This window comes from Mytilus californianus, unplaced genomic scaffold, assembly GCF_021869535.1.
Source record: "Mytilus californianus isolate M0D057914Y unplaced genomic scaffold, xbMytCali1.0.p SCAF_9, whole genome shotgun sequence".
NCBI classification, from domain to species: Eukaryota; Metazoa; Mollusca; class Bivalvia; order Mytilida; family Mytilidae; genus Mytilus; species Mytilus californianus.
In genome coordinates this window covers 79,194,621-79,215,029 of record NW_026262745.1, presented here as the reverse complement: position 1 = coordinate 79,215,029, position 20,409 = coordinate 79,194,621, and the positions used below count along the sequence as shown (strand labels likewise).

General features: G+C 29.4%; 2 protein-coding genes across 3 annotated transcripts in view; both read right to left on the bottom strand.

The window, feature by feature from the left end:
* LOC127716389 (dachshund homolog 1-like) overlaps positions 1–20,409 on the bottom strand; it is a 53,645-nt gene that overhangs the window by 11,839 nt on the left and 21,397 nt on the right. The window contains exons 3-5 of one of the 2 annotated variants that reach the window (XM_052222574.1): positions 11,056–11,248; positions 7,575–7,663; positions 5,837–5,953 (exon numbers count right to left, since the gene is read on the bottom strand). In XM_052222574.1, the coding sequence (XP_052078534.1) occupies positions 5,837–5,953; positions 7,575–7,663; positions 11,056–11,248 (399 nt within the window). The remainder of the gene's footprint in view (positions 1–5,836; positions 5,954–7,574; positions 7,664–11,055; positions 11,249–20,409) is intronic. The other variant, XM_052222575.1, reaches the window with a different exon arrangement.
* LOC127716385 (serine/threonine-protein phosphatase with EF-hands 2-like) overlaps positions 6,231–20,409 on the bottom strand; it is a 214,437-nt gene continuing 200,258 nt past the window's right edge. Inside the window, exon 18 of the transcript XR_007988893.1 lies at positions 6,231–6,242. The gene's annotated coding sequence lies outside the window, so the exon portion shown is untranslated. The remainder of the gene's footprint in view (positions 6,243–20,409) is intronic.

Here is a 20,409-nt window from a genome sequence, read left to right as displayed (position 1 = left end):
AGATATCTGAATATATATATCATACTTAGTATATCTAGATGTATAGATCATACATAGAATATCTATTTGTATAGATCATATATAGCATATATATATATATATAAGGATCAACCATGATATATCTATATGCATAGATATCTAAATGTATAAATCAAGCATCATACATAAAATATCTATTTGAATAGATCATACATAGCATATCTATATATAAGGATCAAACATAATATATCTATATGTCTAGATATCTAAATGTAAAGATCATACATAGTATATCTAAATGTATAAATCATACCTAGAATTTTGAAATATATACATCATACATAGAATATCTATTTGTATAGAACATACATAAAATATCTATTTGTATAGAATATACATAGAATATCTATTTGTATAGAACATACATAGAATATCTATTTGTATAGATCATGCAGAATCCATAGAAAAACCTGAAATTTAAAAAAAATAAATCACGTTCTTATAATTCAATATTACAATTTTAAAATCTGCTTTTGATACCAAGGCCAGCTGACTTCTTATTGTGGTGCAATTGTCATATAAAATCGCTGAGTTATAGAACAAACTGATGTTAAAGCTTTAGTTTATGAGGGGAAAACACTAGCAAACACATAAAACCAAAATAATAAACACAAGTGCACAAATTAAATACTTGAATGAGTATAATAAAGAGTCGGTAGAATTATTAATGTTCTCTGATATGATAAATAAGTGTTAGGCCACGTTTACATAAGTACTCACATAAGACGACTAATGCACAATGTTGATTTACCTATGATTTATGTATGAACTGAACTTGGAAACTCTCTTCAGGAATTTGTATCATTTGGTTCCCTTTCTTTGAAACAAATGTCTATGTCTAAGCAGGATTATTTGTTTAAGTGTCTAAATGTCTTTGAACTTTTTGAGCTTCTATTAATATGTTGTTCTCTATAGCTTTCCAATCAACTTTATTGTTTTTCAGCAGCAACTGACTCAATTTTTTAAACCAAACTATAATATATAGAGACAAATCACCTTAAGTCTTATTCAAGGTTATCCAATTTTTGTCTTATGTATGCTTTTTAATCTGTATTTTTTATTTTCTTCTTGAAATATGTGTGAGACTGCCTTGGAAATCAGCACCCCTTGGTTCCCAGAATATCAAAATTATTCAGATAAGCAAGGACAACAACTTTTTAATGAGGACTGGTAATGCTGAATTAAACAAACCCTGCATTCTATATTTTCAAAACAACCGTTATGAGAATGCTGGACACTTTCAAGCCTCTTGTTCTATTCATAATATCAAACCAAAATTTTACTAAAAACAAAAAATGAAGTTCAATACCATCATAGTTACTAATAAAGAATGGAGCTTTTGTTGACTGCATTTTTAAACATCATGAGAATTTATCTCCATTCTTAGTAATTTATAACAATTTCTTCAATTACACAGATAAATTTAGGAATCCATTGAAGCTGACCTGCTCAGTTCCTCAAAGAAATTTAGAGCCATAAATCACCAATTTCTTTCATACTTTCATCATGTACAGATGTTCAGTCAAGATTTCAATTATTAAAATGTGAAATAATATAAATGTAGAAAAATTAAACATGTGTTGATTTACGACATCAAATCATCACAAAACATATGTTCTGTACAGATAACCTTACATACTAATTCATATCTTGTAGTTTCTTCTGTCAGTGCATACAGCAAAAAATAAGAAAAAACATCATTCTCGGCAAAGGTGATAATAAATTTGATCAGTCACTCTTTAGACATTTAAGTTTATTTTTGTTGGTTTTTTAAACTTTTGGTGTTCAGCGCCCCTGAAAAAGGTTATTTCGGAAACATTTGTTTTTCCTACAGAATTGATATATGTTTGTTAAAATATATATTTGTTACTGGTCTGTTAAATGCATTTCAAGAAGAACCAAAGCACTGTTGACCTTTAAACATCTAGTGAAAGAACATCTCAGTTAACATTAACAAGTTATCAAATGTCTATACCAAGATTTATTGACAAGAGGTGGACAACATTTGACTAGTGAAACAAAATAGAAATCACTTAAATCAAGATTTGTACTTTAATCTCCTCTTATTTCATTTTGTATGTACTTCAAAAAAAAAAAGATGATGACAATGTGTAAAAAAAATCAGAGTGATGTAAAATTTGAAGAAACAAGAATGTGTCCATAGTACACGGATGCCCCACTCGCACTATCATTTTCTATGTTCAGTGGACCGTGAAATTGGGGTCAAAACTCTAATTTGGCATTAAATTTTAAAAGATCATATCATAGGGAATATATGTACTAAGTTTCAAGTTGATTGGACTTCAACTTCATCAAAAACTATCTTAACCAAAAATTTAACCTGAAGTGGGACAGACGGACGAACGGACGGACAAACGGATGAATGAACAGAGGCACAGACCGAAAAACATAATGCCCCTAGGTGGGGCATAAAAAACAGTTCAATTAAATTCAGAATATAGAAATGCTGTTTTTTGTTTTTTTTAACTTTTAAGTATGAAAGAAGTAGCTGTCAGTTACACCTCTGACCTGTCAGTTACAACTCTGACCTTCTTATTACTTATATATAAGTCAGTCAATTCAGCATCAAAATGACCATGTCTTAGAAATTCTTTTACAAATAAAGCATAAAATAACACAGAAAGTATTTGTTATTGAAAGGCATTTAACAATTATATTTAAATCTAATTATTTCAAAACAGAAGACAGAATTACTGCAGGGTAAATTGTTCCATTAGAGTAAAATATCATATGTGTCTTCATATTATAGAAAGCCTCAAAGAAAAATAATTTTCTGCTAAAAATCCTATTATTTCATGTTCCATTTGTTTCTGTCATTATATCTCATCGAGGCATTATTATCATCGTATATTTTTCTCTTTACCAATTTACTCTTCAGATTAAAACTAAACAGCTCTAAAACAAATGAACAAATCTTTTCATTCATATGAGTGATTTTCCTATCAAAACGGAATCGTAAATGTCATACCTCAAAGCACTTCGAGAAATCAACCGTGCGAAAATGACAGACCCTCTAATAACATGTCATAAATTTATTGTGTTAATTGTGAGTTTATTAATTTGACGATCATTGCTTTTTCCCTCGTTATCTCTATGTCCTTTCCTATCTGTCGTGTATGATTGAATTTGCCAATATTACGCGACAATGGTGTACAAGTATCCTGAAGGAGCGAGGATCTCGTATTAGATTTACACTCCAGTAAAAGACACTCCACTCATCAAATTATCTGATAACTGCTTTATATCAGATTCAATAAAATTAGTTTCGATGGGAAATGAGAAGAGATGGAAACTCTTAAAGAAAACACAACATATTTCCTCTCCAACGTTGTTTATTTTTATGCAAAAATCAGGCATTTTTGCAAATTGAATACATGATATTATGCTCATGGCATAAAATAAACATGCACATAGACGAAAGAAAGAAAGATCTTTATTACATTTAATAATATCTTTACAATGAACTTTTACTAATCACATGACATTTTCAGTGCAAAAATTGAAAATACAATGTATGACAACAATACAAAGTAATTGTGGTGTTTGGTTACTTTCATGTTAATGCTCACTTTAGATTTATTAATACTTATATTAATCAAAATAACTCATTTTTTGAGAGTGAAAAAAAACCTCAATAAACCTGCACAGTACTTTTACTACACAAACACTTCATTTGAACTTTGGTGGATAGTTGTCTCATTGGCAATCATACCACATCTCCTTATTTTTATATTGTTATGTTAAAGAAAGCTCCTTTAATTGTTTAGGTTGTAAAGTATCAAATTTTATGTTTTCCAAAGTTGAAACAAAAGACAAATATAATTCACCAGAACATATGCCATTTCATTTCAGTTTTAATAATGTTAATCTTCAGTCTAAATCATGCAAATTGCTATGATGTTCACACTCACACAGATAAAACTAAAACTTTTTTCACAAAGCCAGCAAGTACTTCCGACAATTAGTACTGACTCTCTATTCTGGCGACTAAACATTTACAAGTAAATTAGTTAAGGTGGATGTTGTCTGGTGGAATGCATTAAAATTAGCAAATTTCCAAATCTATTTTGTTCTGATGAATTTAGTTTAATGAAGATTTTATAAAATAATTAGAATCCAATTTCTTCTTCTCCTGTTGAAAAATAAATATAATTTTGGAGCTCTAATGAGCAAAGCGTGGTCAAATAGATGTTTTTAAGAACAAATCAACATGCCTACTGAGCATGCTCATTAACTCATATGAAATATGTCTTTATTTTTGGTGTCTGCTTGTTTGTATCAAAGTGAGACATAATATTTCCTTGTGTGTAAGAATTGAACAAATAGTGAGGAGGAACAGATAGAAATTAAAAAATAACAATTTGATAATATGAAAGTTTGAGACACATGCTGTTACCGTGGCAATACAGATGCACCAAGATGCACGAAGCTAATAACAAACAAACATTATTACATACTTCTTGTGGTGTTCTAAGACTTTTACATGTGGAGAAATCAAATTTATAATTTGACTGTTTCAATAAAATAGTTTAAATGGAATACATTCCATTTTGGATATTTTTGGGACAAGTTATTTCACATATTCCTGCTGAGTTTGAAATGACTGTACACATCACATAATGAGGGTAAAATGTTCATCTGTTTTAGAATAACTTTTTTAAAATGTTTCCTTTTAATCAAACACAGTGTTTTTTTTGTAATTACTGTTTCAGAAATTTTCCAATTACTGTCTTTTCTAATAAACAGAAACTGTTGGATTTTTTAATGAACTCAAAAAGAAATTTACATTGAATTGAGATAAAAAACAAAGCTTCTTCTGTCAATTTTCTGAAGAAGACAGAACATTTCTAATAATACGAAATCGTTTATCAATCATATGCAACCAATGGTTTATTTAACCTCATTATTATAAACTAACATCTAGTGGGTCCATTTTAACTTTTCGCAGCCCTAAAACTTTCACATTCCATCTCTCTGTCCTTTCACCTTTGACATGAAAGATTTTTAGCTCTTACTAAAAGTTTTTTTTTACAAATAATATCATGCATTCCTAAAATCCAAAGAAGAAAAAGCAATTAATATACAACAATACAAAAATTGGCCAACTCATCAATTTTTTTTCCTAATTTACTCATTTAGTGATTTTGACGTCTGACTTGCAATTGTAATGTTGAAACTGATAAGTATCATTCTTTTAATATCATCCAGCGATGTACTTTTGTAACTTCAAATATTAGAGAGATTAATTAAAAGGCTTGTCCATGTGTTAACCAAAATATTTTTTTCTTACAATCTATGTTATGACCTTGACCTCTGAACTTGAAATCGACAGGTGAAAGACTATCACGGTGATCATATACTGTTGAGGATTTGTACCTTAAGGTATACAACATGTTATCCCTATGTCATGCTATGGGTTTGACCTTGTCCTTTGACTTCTGATCTTAACACAAAAGTGGATTTTGGATGTTGTTCTTGTTTTTGTTAGAACTTAATGCAAGATCCAGGCCCTATGGAGCATGAAAGGTTTTATCTATTATGTCCAATTTGTGACCTTGACCTTTTACCACTGACACTTAACCTTAATAGGTCGAAGATCATCCCTCGTGGTAGTAAGTTTACTATAGCTTGGATTTATTCAAAAACAAGTTACAGTGTATCTCATCTACTACACCTCTGATGAAAAAGGATAGTAATTTATAATTTTTAGACTTTAATTTAGCTATAGCCTGTCCCAAATTTCATCTTCTTTTATCATCATATTCATCTATCTTACCATCATCCCTATCTTCATCTGATAATCTATCATCTTCTTCATCTAATTCGTCATCACTTTTGATCTGTGGCACGTCTTTAGCATGTCCATTTATGTGGAGGTTCAAAGGTCGATTGTCTAAAAATAGATGATTTAAACTTGTTCAAAACTTCATTTGAATTATAGGAAAACAGCAATTTTTGGGTTTCATTGCTTTCCTTTTTTTTCTAATGGTAGATATTTGGCTTCTTGTTGGGCATTTGAGGCATCTTCTTTAAAATGGTCTAAGGGCCTGTCTTAATGTTTTTATTATTCTTAAAATAGGTAATTTGGGGGAAAATCATATTTCTAACCGAGATCTTGTTTTTAAGAAATCTGTTAATACTGTGTTCTTGTTAAGTTTTAATCAATTCTTAAATTCCTAATCCTTTAATTTTTATGGACATAAATTTCCAATTGCTTAGCAGACGAGACTGAACCGTAATTGTCACATTTTGTAACAAAGATTCAAAGTTAATGATTCTTTTTTAAATTTTCCCTATGAAAATCTGTTTAAGATTTGCTACATTTAAACTGAATAAGATGTTACAACAAAATGTTTATATACATATTTTTTTCAGATACATATATAATGGATATTAGACAAATTGATTCACCATGCCAAATTATATTTACAATTTTGATTATTGTCAGTAACCAAGTTCTTTTTATGTTTCAATAGAAAAGTTAAAATAATTGAAAATACAGATGTTATAAAAAATATAAACAATAAATTCATTTCACTTGTGAATCGTTTGGAGAATCATCAATCCAATAAATGGCTCTACATTAATTCAAAAACATCGAAAATTGTAATATTATGGTGGAAATTTAGCAGCAGAAAACAATTTACAAACATCTATCAGATTTAGAATGTCAAGAAAATCATGTTTTATATTAAAAAACACATTTAGCCATTACTCTAGGTAGTAATAAACGTTTCTGGGACTGAATCTAATCTGAGAAATATCGCAATCTAATGTACATTTCAAATGTAGAAAATGAACTTTGTATGTTTCAATTTTATATTATAAAAAGATTTCATCATGATTGAGTTCTAAAACTTCCAAACTATGTCATTATCGGAATTCTGCAAATAAAAGTTCATCACCTAAGCACATAGCTGTATTAATTTTTACACCATTGGCAGATGTTTGTCAGTATTGGGGTATATATCAAAGCTTAATTATATGCACTTTAATTAAATTAAATAGACAGAAGTTTCATAGATTTGATTTTGTATAAAGAAGTTATTTTCATACAAAATAACTAAGACAGCATCATAATAAAAAGAAATATTTTTTTTTCCATTTTCATTTAGGTATGTTGAATTAACCTGCCATTAGTTTAGATTGGTCCTGTTACATATCTGTATGTACTTCAGGGACTTCGGGTCTATAGAAAATCATATTTTACTCACCAGAGGACAAAGTTTCAACTGATTGGAATGAACCCTAGGACCAAATATAAGAGCATCAAAGAACTTGACCTTGAACTTTATATTATTTTCTAGGAGCACTTCCTTAAAACATCTGGTTGCCCTTAATCACATTCGAAATAGATAAGTTAAGGAGTCATCATTTAATAATAGTCTGAGTTGTAATAAAGAAATGAAGGGTGTAATCATTGAATTAACATAATATAGTCAGGTAAGGTTTGTCTGATTTGTGAGACAGAAATTGGAGGGTGAGGGGGGAGTGTAATGATTCAGTATACATACTATCGTAGTCTGATGCCCTGTTGTCTATGTCATAAGTAGGAGAAGATCTCATTGGTTTCTGTAGCATGTCCAACCTGTCATCTCTTATCCTGTAAGTGACAAAAACTCGTGAAATTCAGTATACACTCTCTTTTCAATAAATGCAAGTTTTCAATCTGGTCACATTAACTAATGCTCAACCCAGGCAGCATATCATAAAAAAAGAGGAATATATTTTTATTTGGACAATAAATAGTATATCTTCAGAGGCTAAACAGATTTTTGCAAATCTGAGGTTACTAGGTGTATTGGTCCTACAAAATTCTGCAGTCAATCAGTCAACTTATATATTTTTTTTTTCAAATTAAGGTCTAATGCACTTTAATTGCAAAACCTAACAGTCAAACTTTATAATAGTTTTTGCACCTATGTAAGAGTAGTTAGCAGAAGACATTAATTGTTTGAGAGTACATTTAACCTTACTGATCAGCTGTATAGAGCCTGCCAACACTTCTCTAATGTTATAGATCATATATTTGTAATAATTATTGAAAGATGTTTCAAATCTTTTAAGCTTTCCATTGGTAATTTTATTAACCTGTGAGCAGAAACATGTTATGTCATCAAGGATAATTTTCCATATGTTTTCAACAAATATCACTTGGCAGATTATAATTATTTCTAATATAAATCCTTTCACTTTTTTCTTCATTTCAATTTCCTGCTTAGAGTGTAGAAAAACATTGCTTTTTATCATTTGAGCTGGAAAAATCTTATTAGTTTGTAAAAAATCTTTCTGCGTTTGAAATCATTAATCATCAAAAGAATCGTCATAATTCAAATATTACTCTGTAGAACACAAAGATATATACGAATCGTTTGATAATATTTTTGGGAAATGGTTTGTCCTAATTAATGCTTTCAAGATGAAATGGTTTCATATTGGTTTTATCCCTCCTTTTCTATTTATTTCAAAGATGTACATATGATAAAGACCCTATGATGTAAGACAGTCATTAAAATCAAAGATATAATAAAATCTTTCTTTTAACCATAGTTCCTATTGATTGAATATCATTCACATTAAATGATTACGGTTTTCTTTTAAATAAAATCTTTATTTCCCCATCTTCAAACAAATAAAAAGAATTTTATTTTAAAGTTTTAAGACAGTGATTATATCTGTTGTGCATTGATGTCTTTGCATGCTAATTTTGTATCCAGTTTCATGTCCACAAACTCATACATGCAGAAATACAAAAGACATTAAGACTTAAATAGAACTGCAGAATGCTGCATGCATGCTACTTTGTATTACTGGTTAAATTTGTAATTCCTGGAAGACTGAATTCTGATTTTTGACTTCAAATAGAAATTAAATTACTTAGCATGTTCATTTATTCTTTATTGTACTAAGTACTTTAAATTCAGATGAACGTTTAACTGGAATATGTCCAAGAAAATTCTATTTTGCAGAAAAGTATATGTAAAATTTTCAAATTCAAAATGCAAAATGCAAATTTTTTTTAGGAAACTTTGTGGACTCTAATTTTCAGGTCACAAATTGTGCAATTAGACTAAGAACTGATGAAACTCTTATCAAGAGACTCAAACACTTTTGGACTATTTTTATAGACTAATTGGCTTTCATGATAATGAACTTCATGAATGAGATTTCTGAATCATTTGACCTAATGCTGTCGTACATTAGAAAAATATATTCTTATTTTAGGTCTAGTTTTTGGTTTTTCTTACCACCGTATAATCCTTGAGTAAAAGGAAAATTCAAAACAGCAATATACTGGTAAGTTATATGATTATTTCATTTTAGACTCTCATCCTATGTCCCCGTCCCATTAATAAACAGTGTTTAAGCCTGGGAATTCAAATTAATTATACATGTAGTCCTAATTGCTTGAATATCTCTTGTTTAGTATTACACTAAAAAATATTGCCAGCAAAGAAATAATCCCACCTATTAAAAGTATGAAATATCTTAAACCAAGAAGTAACCCCATGTACAGTATAAAATATATTAAGATACTTTTTCCTTGTTCTTATTGGTATGAAAGTATATGAAACCAATAATATTCAGTGCTTTATCTAAATCTCGGATAACATTTCACATTTTTCTAATATACTTCAATCCTAATGTATCAATTTTCTATGAAGCAAAAACAATTTAATTCCATGTAATTTAGATCCCATCTTCACATCACAATAATGCATGCCACTTTATAAAAGACAAATAAACTCAGTTTTCTATGATTGTTAGAAACATGTAAATCACAGCCAATATCGGGAGACAATTTCTACAGTTTGTCAATGAAAGCCGATCATTTTCTCCGATTACAATTCTCTTAAATATATATCATTTACAACAATTCCGACTCCGAAGATCTGATTTTCTGCCACTTAGCGTTAAGACGTTTTCATGACGAGTATAAATTGTACTATAATTGCGTGTTTGTCGAAGCAACAGACAACAAATGGACAAAATAAAATGACATCTCAATATGGTAGAGAACACAGACGTGTCTATAAGTGACGGAATTAATCGTAATAACCATATGTTTGTATTAGTACGGTTAGATTATAGACTGTAATGCTTTATAGGGAGGTCTATTGACTGACTGCTCAATCTTAATAACGGGGGGTTACCTCAAATATAACTCACAAATAACATTCAAATAAATGGTAGACGTTTCTTTAGATGGTCATGGAATAGTATTTATTTGTATTTGTTTATTCCTTATAAGATTTTTAGAACATAAAAGGGATGCTAATAAGTGATAATATTTTCTAAAAGATAAGGTATTATAGAAAAAACAAATTCCAAAATAAGGGTAACATTTCAAAGATCTGAAAACACTAACAACTTTACAATTTATGTAAGTTTTCTTTTTTCCGAATCCCTGTATTTCTATTGTATAATTGTAATGTGTGCACTTTTGAAAAATAAAATATTGTTTAAACTAAAACTAATCGTCATTCCAATAATTCCTTTAAGCTATTATCTAGATTTTGGGATATAGTAAAATCTTTTCTGTTTTGAAACAACGTTTGTAACTGAAGGAAATTTCAATCTGATAAGTAAAATAAATTAAATGGTGCATTTAGAAAATAACAAAGATTGCTGACATGTTTCATGAATGAGATTTTACGTTTATCGTCAACAGCTCATCAATGAGTTTTTACATAGCTTTTGAATGTAAGCGTTTTATTGGAATATTCAAATGGATTTACAGATCTGCAGTAAACAGAGCTTTGATAAGGTCTATAATGCAGCAATAAGTTAAAATAGTACATGTACAATAAATTATGACTGCATGGACCTTGGGGACATCATGCACAAAATAACACACACTTTTACAAATTTCATCAAACTCAATCTCTGAGGGAGTTAATTACAAATCAAGATGTCCAAATATAGAGCGCTGTGGTCCAATTTTATATTGGAAATGTAAATATTCAGCATTTTTTTTCTTTATCATTCAGTTACCTTGGTGATATAACATCAGATTCAGAACCTGATCTGTCTTTCAACATGGATCCATCAGGTCGAAGGCCAAGGTGAGAGGCCATTGCCAAGGAAACAGGTGGCGATAACATGTGATTGTTGAATGGCATGAATGGCAATGGTCCCATGGCATATGGGTGGTGTGCAAATCCATTGAATAAAGCTTTCCTGTCTGCTGAAAAGATAAATAGTTAATAGTTATTACACATAGTCAAAGGATCTTTTTGTACTTGTTGTATGTTGTAATACTCAGGTCCCCTGTTGAAGTTTTCCTATGTTTTTTTTATACTGATTACATATCAATCCTTCATTTCAACTTTGCTAAAAGTACAAATGAAATCAAAGAATTGAGACTTTACAGATGACCATTTAGTTTATATTCAAATGTGATTGGTTAATTATCAAAAGCGGGAGTAAGAAATATCTGAAAATATCAACTCTTTGACAACTTTTCTAAAGTTTTTTGTTCTAGTTAATGTTCTTATTTTTGGATCTTTTATTGTTTTAGTTTTTTTCTTCTTCTGTGCTTCTCCTATAGACATGAGCTACTTTCAGAAAATTCAGCAACATATATATATATATATATAACAATAATCTTTTTAGACTGAATTAATTGTATATGTCAGTCCCATTTAAATTTCAATGAAATGAAGACTGACTTAACATCTAATACATTATAAAAAGTTAAAGATCTATGAATTCATTTTAAATATACCACTTTAGTGACACAATAGTGAAACCTGTCACCTCTAAGAGTTTCCAAAGTGCTTTGTTTGTCAGTCTAGAATAGATTTATTGTTCTTGATTGGAATTATTCAGACAGTTTTGATTTGAAAAAAGTCATTTAAAAAATTGTAAAATATTACTGAATATGATATTGTCATTGACAAAGAAGCCATAACAATACGTTATTCATTCTATAACTAAAATTGCTCTCTGTATCAACAGACTCCCAATAATTTCAGGGAATCAACAAAAATGAAAAATAAATGTAAAACTAGGAATAAGAATACACTCAAGATGATCACTACTTTTATGATTAGAACTGAAATGTTTGCTAAAACTTAGGACAACGGGAAATAGGCAGGTATCGTAAGGTTGCAGCGGATATCGTTCTGACGTAAAATATAGCTCTGTCATTATTAAAATATCGTAAATATTGTATTGACACAGAGAAACAATAGTTATGGAAAAGTGAAGATAAAAATGTCAACATTTCAAAACTATGATTTTACTTAAATAAATACAAATTGCAAAACTTAAATAACAAAAGATTATGGATTTTGACAATAGAACAAAGATCTGAGAAAACTATCTCAAGCTCCCATCAGATTGCATTTACAGATGTATACAATCAAAAATTGATATTTGTTCTATTTAGTTTGTCTTTCTATATTTGGTAAATCTTGACAGGTGAGTGTTAAACAGTGTCAGCAATTCAGAACGCAATTTAAATATATTAAAGTTCAAAATTGAAATCTTTGTCAGACAAAAAAATATATAAATGAAAAAAAATGTAAAAGACTTTTTGAAAGTTTCTATTGAACTTTTTAACTAATGATGATTTAAAACTTTAACACTGAAGACAGAAATATAAGGACAATTAGATGACTTTTTGCTTTATAAATGTTGGTTTGCTGTCTAAATGATCTTTATCCCAAATCCCCTTTTCATTCTTTAGTTGCTTATGTATGGAATTTCAGGTTTTTATTTCAAAGACAAACACATCTTTAACTGAGTTTTGATTTTACCTCCACTATTACTACACAGTGTCAAATGTAGGGACTGTAAAAAATGCTCCAGCACTTTATTAGGTACATCTTTTAAGATAATAGTAAATTATATGTGGAATGCTTCAAAACCAAAATAAGTTACAGATATGACAAGTGAATACCCTTGTTACATCCACTGGTGATTAATTATAATTGCCTGACTTCTTTTTCAATAAAATGTATCCTTCAGAAGCTCTAAGAAGATATTTCTTCCCTCAGTCAATCCTTTAAACCCTCCGACTACTTGAAAAACACTTTCAGGTGATAAGAATAAAATCAAGATTTCACACAATGGCTAACCTGGTCAGTAAGATCAGTGACAATGCATTTTAAATAAACCCGGTATTTTATCCTCTGATATCTACACAAGACCTCTTCAGGGAAAACAAATATACACAATCGCCAAATACAACCCTGTTCCGTGATAAATTTGATCTCGTACCAATTGTTATTTGAGAAAAAGTCAAAATCCAATACATTCATAATGCAATAATTTCATATGAATTGATCCCTCAGATATTTATTTCCCTTTTTATTAAATCTATAAACTTAGTTAGTAAACTATTTATCGATTGAATTGTCATTTTTACGATTGATACAATATTACTATTATCTGTCCTCGACGGGAGAAACGTTATCCCGAATTATGATGGGGATTCAATCACAAAACATGTGTTATGACAAATATAATTCTCTATTACAAATATTGACGATTGAAGAGGTTCCTTGTAGGAAAAACAAGCTCCTCTGTATCACCATTTCAGATAAATGGTATAAAAGTTCAAAGGAGTATTTCTTTTACTTCATATGAACTTACAAAACAACATTTAACATCAGTTCATTCAGTTGAAAGGTCGAACATATACATTTCTGTATGCAAACAATGCAATTCAAAGAATTCGCTGAAATTTGATTCTTTTACAGAATATTGACAATTTAAAAGGGCTATGAAATTAATCCTTCATGCTTTCGTAACCAAATTAATTGCTTTAATTGTAAGTGTTCCAAAGCATTTAATCCGATCTTCCTTTTGTTATTTTTTTTTAGATAAATTTCCTATGCATGCCCTTTACAATACCTCCCAGTGATGCCATACCTAATTTTCCCCTATCTTTTTTAGAATGACAAGTTTGATCCCTCAGAATTATCTATTATTTCTGCTTTTTATTGATATGGTCCAAGGGAAATAGCTGTGCTTCAGAAACCAATTTATTTTCTCTTTTCAAAATTGACATGTACAAAAAATGAAATTCATTAAATAAGTGGATTTCAATATATTTCTATTTCTCCATTCTAGTTTCTGCAGCATGCGATAAGTGTTATTTTTACGGTTTCACGCTGTTACGTCCCCAGTAACCGTGGTAATTCAGTGCAGAATCTTTTAATTAAGATGCAGGAAATGTAATGAACATTTTGATAATTTCGACATGTCCTGTTAATTTGAAGAAATACTTAAAAATTACCAAAACTTCTTCAAGATTTCTTCTGATTAGTTTTTAATTCCACTTTTCAACCTAATCGTAAATAAAAATGAAACATAGTTTGAAGGATGTTTTCCTTTTCTAACTCTTCCTTTTTTTTATAAAATTAAAAAACTCTAAATATTTCTGTTACCATCTTAATATGAAGTATTGTTAAGATTCAGAGAAAAAATGTATAATTTTCCCTCTGTGTTTATCTTTCTAGCAATCACTGATCAATTAACAACAAAGTTATCTCCCCTGTGTCAAATTCAAGTACATCATTCATTTCATTCTCTGCTTATGGTAAAGATTTTGTCTTTCCCACCTGTCCATAGGGGGAGAGGCACAGAAAGGGAAAAACTTACTTCTAGATTTCCCCTGTGACCACCTATCCTTAGTTAGGAGGCGACAGAGTTGGTTAAACTTCAAGATGTTCCCCTGTGCCCACCCTATGGGCTGAACCTACAGTGAGTGAGAGTTTTTGATATGTATTGTATTGAATTAATAAGGTCACTGTGACTTTGAGATGCAGAACAGCAATAAAAACGCTGCTACTTTGCTTTTGGTTTTTAATATGTGTGTAGCTTTTTGTGTCATGAATTGATACACTTGTATCTTTTCTTTTCCAATATGGCATTTATTTGTGGAAATAAAAATAATATATAAAGAGCTGTGCCATGAGCGCATAATACGCCTGTTGCTTTTTCAACGAATAAAGTTCCATAACTCCTCAATGTCATATCAGAAATTTATAAAAAACTAAAGGGAGTGGTTTGTAAGATATATAAATCAGTCACCAAACTTTCATAAAACTGCTCAAAGCATTTTTGAGATATTGTCCGAAAACTGGAAAATTCCCCCTTTTTTATGAATAAAGTCCAATAACTTGGAAACATAAAATCTAAAATGTATAAAAATTGCAAGGGAGCTTAAGTCAATAGATATAATCAATTCACCAAAGTTTCAAGAAAATTGGTGAAAGCGTTTTTGAGTTATAGTGGAATTAAAAACATGTTGACAATGGACGGACAGACAACGGTATACCATAATAGCGGTCCCGTAAATGGGTGTATAAAAATCATAGTTCTCTGTAGTGTATACTACTTATTTTTACATGTTTAAATAAAATCAGGACCTGTTGTCGATGGCTCTTTTCTAGCATTCATATGAAAAATATGAATCAGTTTCTCCATCTTTGGTATTTAATATCATAAAGTATAGATAAATCAAACATTACAACAATTTTTTCAGAAAATAAATTAACTCATTTCAAAAGGTTGGATTCTAACATAAAATTCTTGATTGGGTTTAGAATGAAGCCATTTTTTGCACTGTCAAAAAACATTGAAATTTAAGTCAAAACAGAAATTCTCACATTTCAAAGTGATGACATGAGTTTCTTGCAAGACTAAAGTTTCCAAATGAATTATTTCAAAAGAAGGGATCATATTAATACTGAATGGATTAACAATGATTTAGATTATTGTTCTTATTTAATTACATTATATTTCCTGAAGTCTGTAATTAAGCACTATTTTATTTGACATTCTTAATTTGGTAAATTTGTTATATAATCATTTCATTTGCAAGCTATAATAACATGTTTGCTTTAGTTTCGAGAGGTTCCCTCCATAGTCCAATTAAAATGTGTATTCTCTTCTTCTCCACTAAACACATGGCATTAAGCGAGAAAAAACAAAATCTGGACAGCTTTGGGTCAGAGTAATATGTCCTTGTAGGGAGGCAGGTCCTCTTGCAGACTTCATATTTCAGAACCAGTTAATTCAAAATCTGTTAAGTGTTTCTGTCCAGAATAAAGTCTACTGGAGGTTCAACATTCATCCGTCTTATTTAAGGTTCAACATTCATCCATCTATTTTGAGGTTCAACATTCTTCTCTCTATTCTTCCATCCTTTTGTAACTCTCTTATTGTATTTTTGTTTTTCTATTCTTTTGTTATCAGTTATCTCCTCTACAGGATACTGGGTCTTTGTTATGAGAACTTTAATTGGAGTTATCTCTCATATAAGCATGAAAACTTTGATTGGAGTTATCTCCCATGTGACTTTTTTGTGATTGGGATATCTCCCCCATGTAAGTCTTACATTGGATTAATGACCTACTTATTTTTGACAATGATTTGGTAAAATCTACATATATAATATTTATAAAAAAATGACAAGAAATTTTTATCAAGTGTCTGCTTTGTTATGTAGTTTCAGAAGTTTCTATGTTGGCCTTAATATTAGAAAAAGCACAGGTTCAATTTGTTCAGAGGAACTTTCAAGTGCATATTATTGCAAATAGCTTAATGCTAAGTAATAACTCAAGTATTACAAATCTTAAGATTTAAATTCAATAAAATGATTTCAAAGTCAATTTTTGTTTGGGTTTTAAGATACTTCACTTTATTATTTATATGTTTGTATAATTTGGTAATGAATGATTTATGCCGAGTAGCTTATTACATAAATTCTACAAATCCATAGAAATTAATAGAGTTTTAGATGCATGTATATGTTTTTCTAAGGAGTTCGTAACTTAACAAACATCAACAGAATCATTTCAACCTTTCGCGTGCATTTCAATAACAGCAAACGAAAACATCTGACATCGTAATGGCGATTGCATGGGCGATTACAGGTGCATTACGTTTCCAAAGAAATAAATTGTCAATCATCCACAGAAAGCATAGAAACTGACAGGCAGACAAGATGTGTAATTGAAGAAATTGGCCAAATAAACTATACTTTATGTTAAGTAACTAAGTGCACTGCTTGTTTTGTAAGATATTTGATAATTTTACATCAACGTCATATTCAAGCATCTTAGAGATGAAGATGCTCTGTGAATTTGCTAATTAAGAGCACTAATATACAAATATATCATATTATGATTATAATCTCTAAGGTATCAGCCTGAATGAAGAGGAATCATAAGAGGAATAGATTGTAACAAAAGAAAAATTTGAAATAATTAAACATTTAATTTTCATTGCTTCAGACTTATTACTTTTACATAATTTCTTTTAAATGGACAAAATGTTAACTAGAGATGCAAAAAGATCCTTAATCATGCCCAATGTCGAAATTGAAATATGGCCCTACACTCCAACCAATTAAGGGAGACTATATTTTGTCCCTTGATCTTGGTAACAATTGTTAAAACCAAACTTCTACTATATAACAAAACCTATTTAAATAAATGCAATAATTTTCTCTTGAAATAGTATACAACTAAATATATTTCTGTTTTTTTTCTCTCTCTCTCCATTTAAGACTGTTTTTATAGTGCAATTCTCTCCAACTAACTCAATATGCACTTCAGTTGGTTTTTAAAATTGAATTTTTTTTTCCGAATTTGATAAGTTTTGTTATCAAATTAAATGAAAAACTATTGAATAACTGTTAATCAGAAATAAATGATACTTTTATTGAATAAAATCAACATTTAATATGGTATCAAATTTACTATCAATTTTTTGTGTATTAAATTACCACAAGAGATGAAAAATGGATTTAATATGTAATTATAATTTGCCATTTTGTTTTCATGGTATTGACTTTTTTCCTAAATAACAGTGTCGTAATTTTTATGTATAACTCCCATTTCCTCTTGCAAAGGAAATGAAAATTTGGAAATTTTATTGTAATATAATTCTGTAAAGGATTTTGACAGCAGAAATAAGGAGTAATGTTTCTAAATAACATATTTATTGTAAATCTCTGTAGTGAAACATCCGCCGTTATTGGTATAATCTAATATAATAAAATGTCGCAATCCCCTTACGTCAATTTACAACAAATCATTTCCTATAAATGTAAAATTTATGCACTCAATTTCATCAGTTGCAAAAATCATTAATTCTACTGAGAAATTTCATATGTTTGTTTCCGCTGGAAATTACTGTTTAATCTTTTCATTTAGATTAAAATGTTGTTATTTTATAATTGATTACAATACAACAAGCCAATACCATCGGTTGTTGGCCACAGACAAATGGTTTTATTCAATTGCAAATGAAATGACTAAATGATTTTCATTGCTATTAAAGGGACATAACTCAAAACTTTTTTTATTTTAGAGGGAGCTAACCCTTCAATATTTTTCATACCGAGAAAGTCCTTTACTCCACTTTGTTAGTCTCTAAGAATTTAAAAAAATTATACTACTTTAAAATAGGAAAACAAAAGTTTTTCGTTGGAAATGTTCCCAAATATGACAAAAAACTATCGTAAAAAATTACAAAAGACTTCTTAAATTCTCTGAGACTTACAAAATGACAAATCTAACAAAACTATACAAGTAACAGAGATAAATCTGAAGAGTAAGATAATTATTTGATTGGAATCAGATAATTAGCAATTTCCTTAATGGATTTTAGATTAATATAAAGTGTTCAAATCTTGTGGCATTTAATCAAACTTTGTGGTTTTCCCAAATCTTCACAATTAAACCAAAAGAAACTGATAAAAATTGTCTTTTTTGCAATCAGTTAATTAAAAAGAATGTGGTGTGATTGCATGTTGAAATGAATGATTAGCACAGGAAACAAAGAATAAATGAACAAATTCCATTGTCACAAGATGGTAAATTTCATTAATAAAATGTACTTTTCATTGGGGTCATCAATTGTCTTTATAGATCAACAGAGATTAATTTCCTATCCCTTAGAAATTTCTGTATTTGCTAAAATCCTGTTGAGTAAAAAAAATCCATCTTCAGGGTTAGTTTTGGGAAAAATCAGATATGATATATTTCTTTTCTTTACTTTGCTTAATCTCATCACAGTAAAAAACACTACATGTATACTGCAAAATATTACATTGCAGTTAATCTGTTGAAAGAAACATTATACCTAATATCAGCCATTAATGCGTTTGTCATGAAAAGCATTTCAAAATTTTATAACAAAAGAAATAAATTTAAGGGTTACATCAATTTTTCTTCTCTTTCCATAAATCCTTTAGTTTATAAACATTATAAATGGTAAATCAGTTCTATATAATTTTCATTTTACAATAATGTCTCAGAAACAACAAGGTGTTTCTACTAAGAATAAATAAAACCAAGGCTTTTAAGTGTAATTTTGGTTCACTTCCCCCATTTCAACATAGCAAGATGTTTCCAAAATCAAATAAAAAACTTGAAAAATATAGAATTTCTTTTATCAATTATTTTTATTACAACATTTGAGAGATGACTGCAAATAAAAGGTGATATTATAAGGGGTGCACATCTGTTATGCAAAGGCATATTATTTACATAATGGAACGTTTTATCTTTTTGGGGTGGTCATTTCAGTCAGACATTAAATGTTCTAAAGCCTTTAAAAAATATAATCTATTTATTGATAAAGTACAAAAAAATAAACTAATAAGATGCGTGAGTGAATCAATGATTTCAGACTTATCCACTCTCTGCTGAATATTTGTGGAGCAGTTGGGATGGAGGTTGCATTTACCATGAGTAGACGGAGGGGTGGGTGCACATATACTATATCAATATTTTTTCTCATCTTTTCAATCAAAACTAGTTAAACAAAAAATAGAATAAATTTCTTAACACATAATTCCAAAATTAACGTTTTATTACAATTCAAAAGTGTCCAGAACTATATTATAGGCTAAAATTAAGTTGTTTTTTTTTTAATTTATTTATTTTTCATAATTTTTTTTGCTGATTTTTTACTTATCATGTCCAACAAGGTAGGATAAAATGTTGAACTATGAGCTTGGCTCAGTAAGGATATTATAGAACTGTCCTCATTTGTATCAAGATGTAAGAGAAACACAAAATGAACATATAACAACATCCATTATACTCCTTTGTAAATCCTGCCTACTTCTACCATGAGGTGGACTCTAATGGCCTGAATAGGAAAGGAAAGGATTCCAGGGTGCATGCGACACCCATAAAATACTAGAGAATAACTAATACATCAAAGAACAGTTATTTTTATTCAGGACATTAGTAGCATTTTATTGCTGTTCTTCCGCTTGAGGATTGATGAAATGTCTTCAGTAATGAATTAAAGAGTTAACTTATACTCATATTCATATATCAGTTATACTTAAGCGTTTATCCTGAACTCTTATGC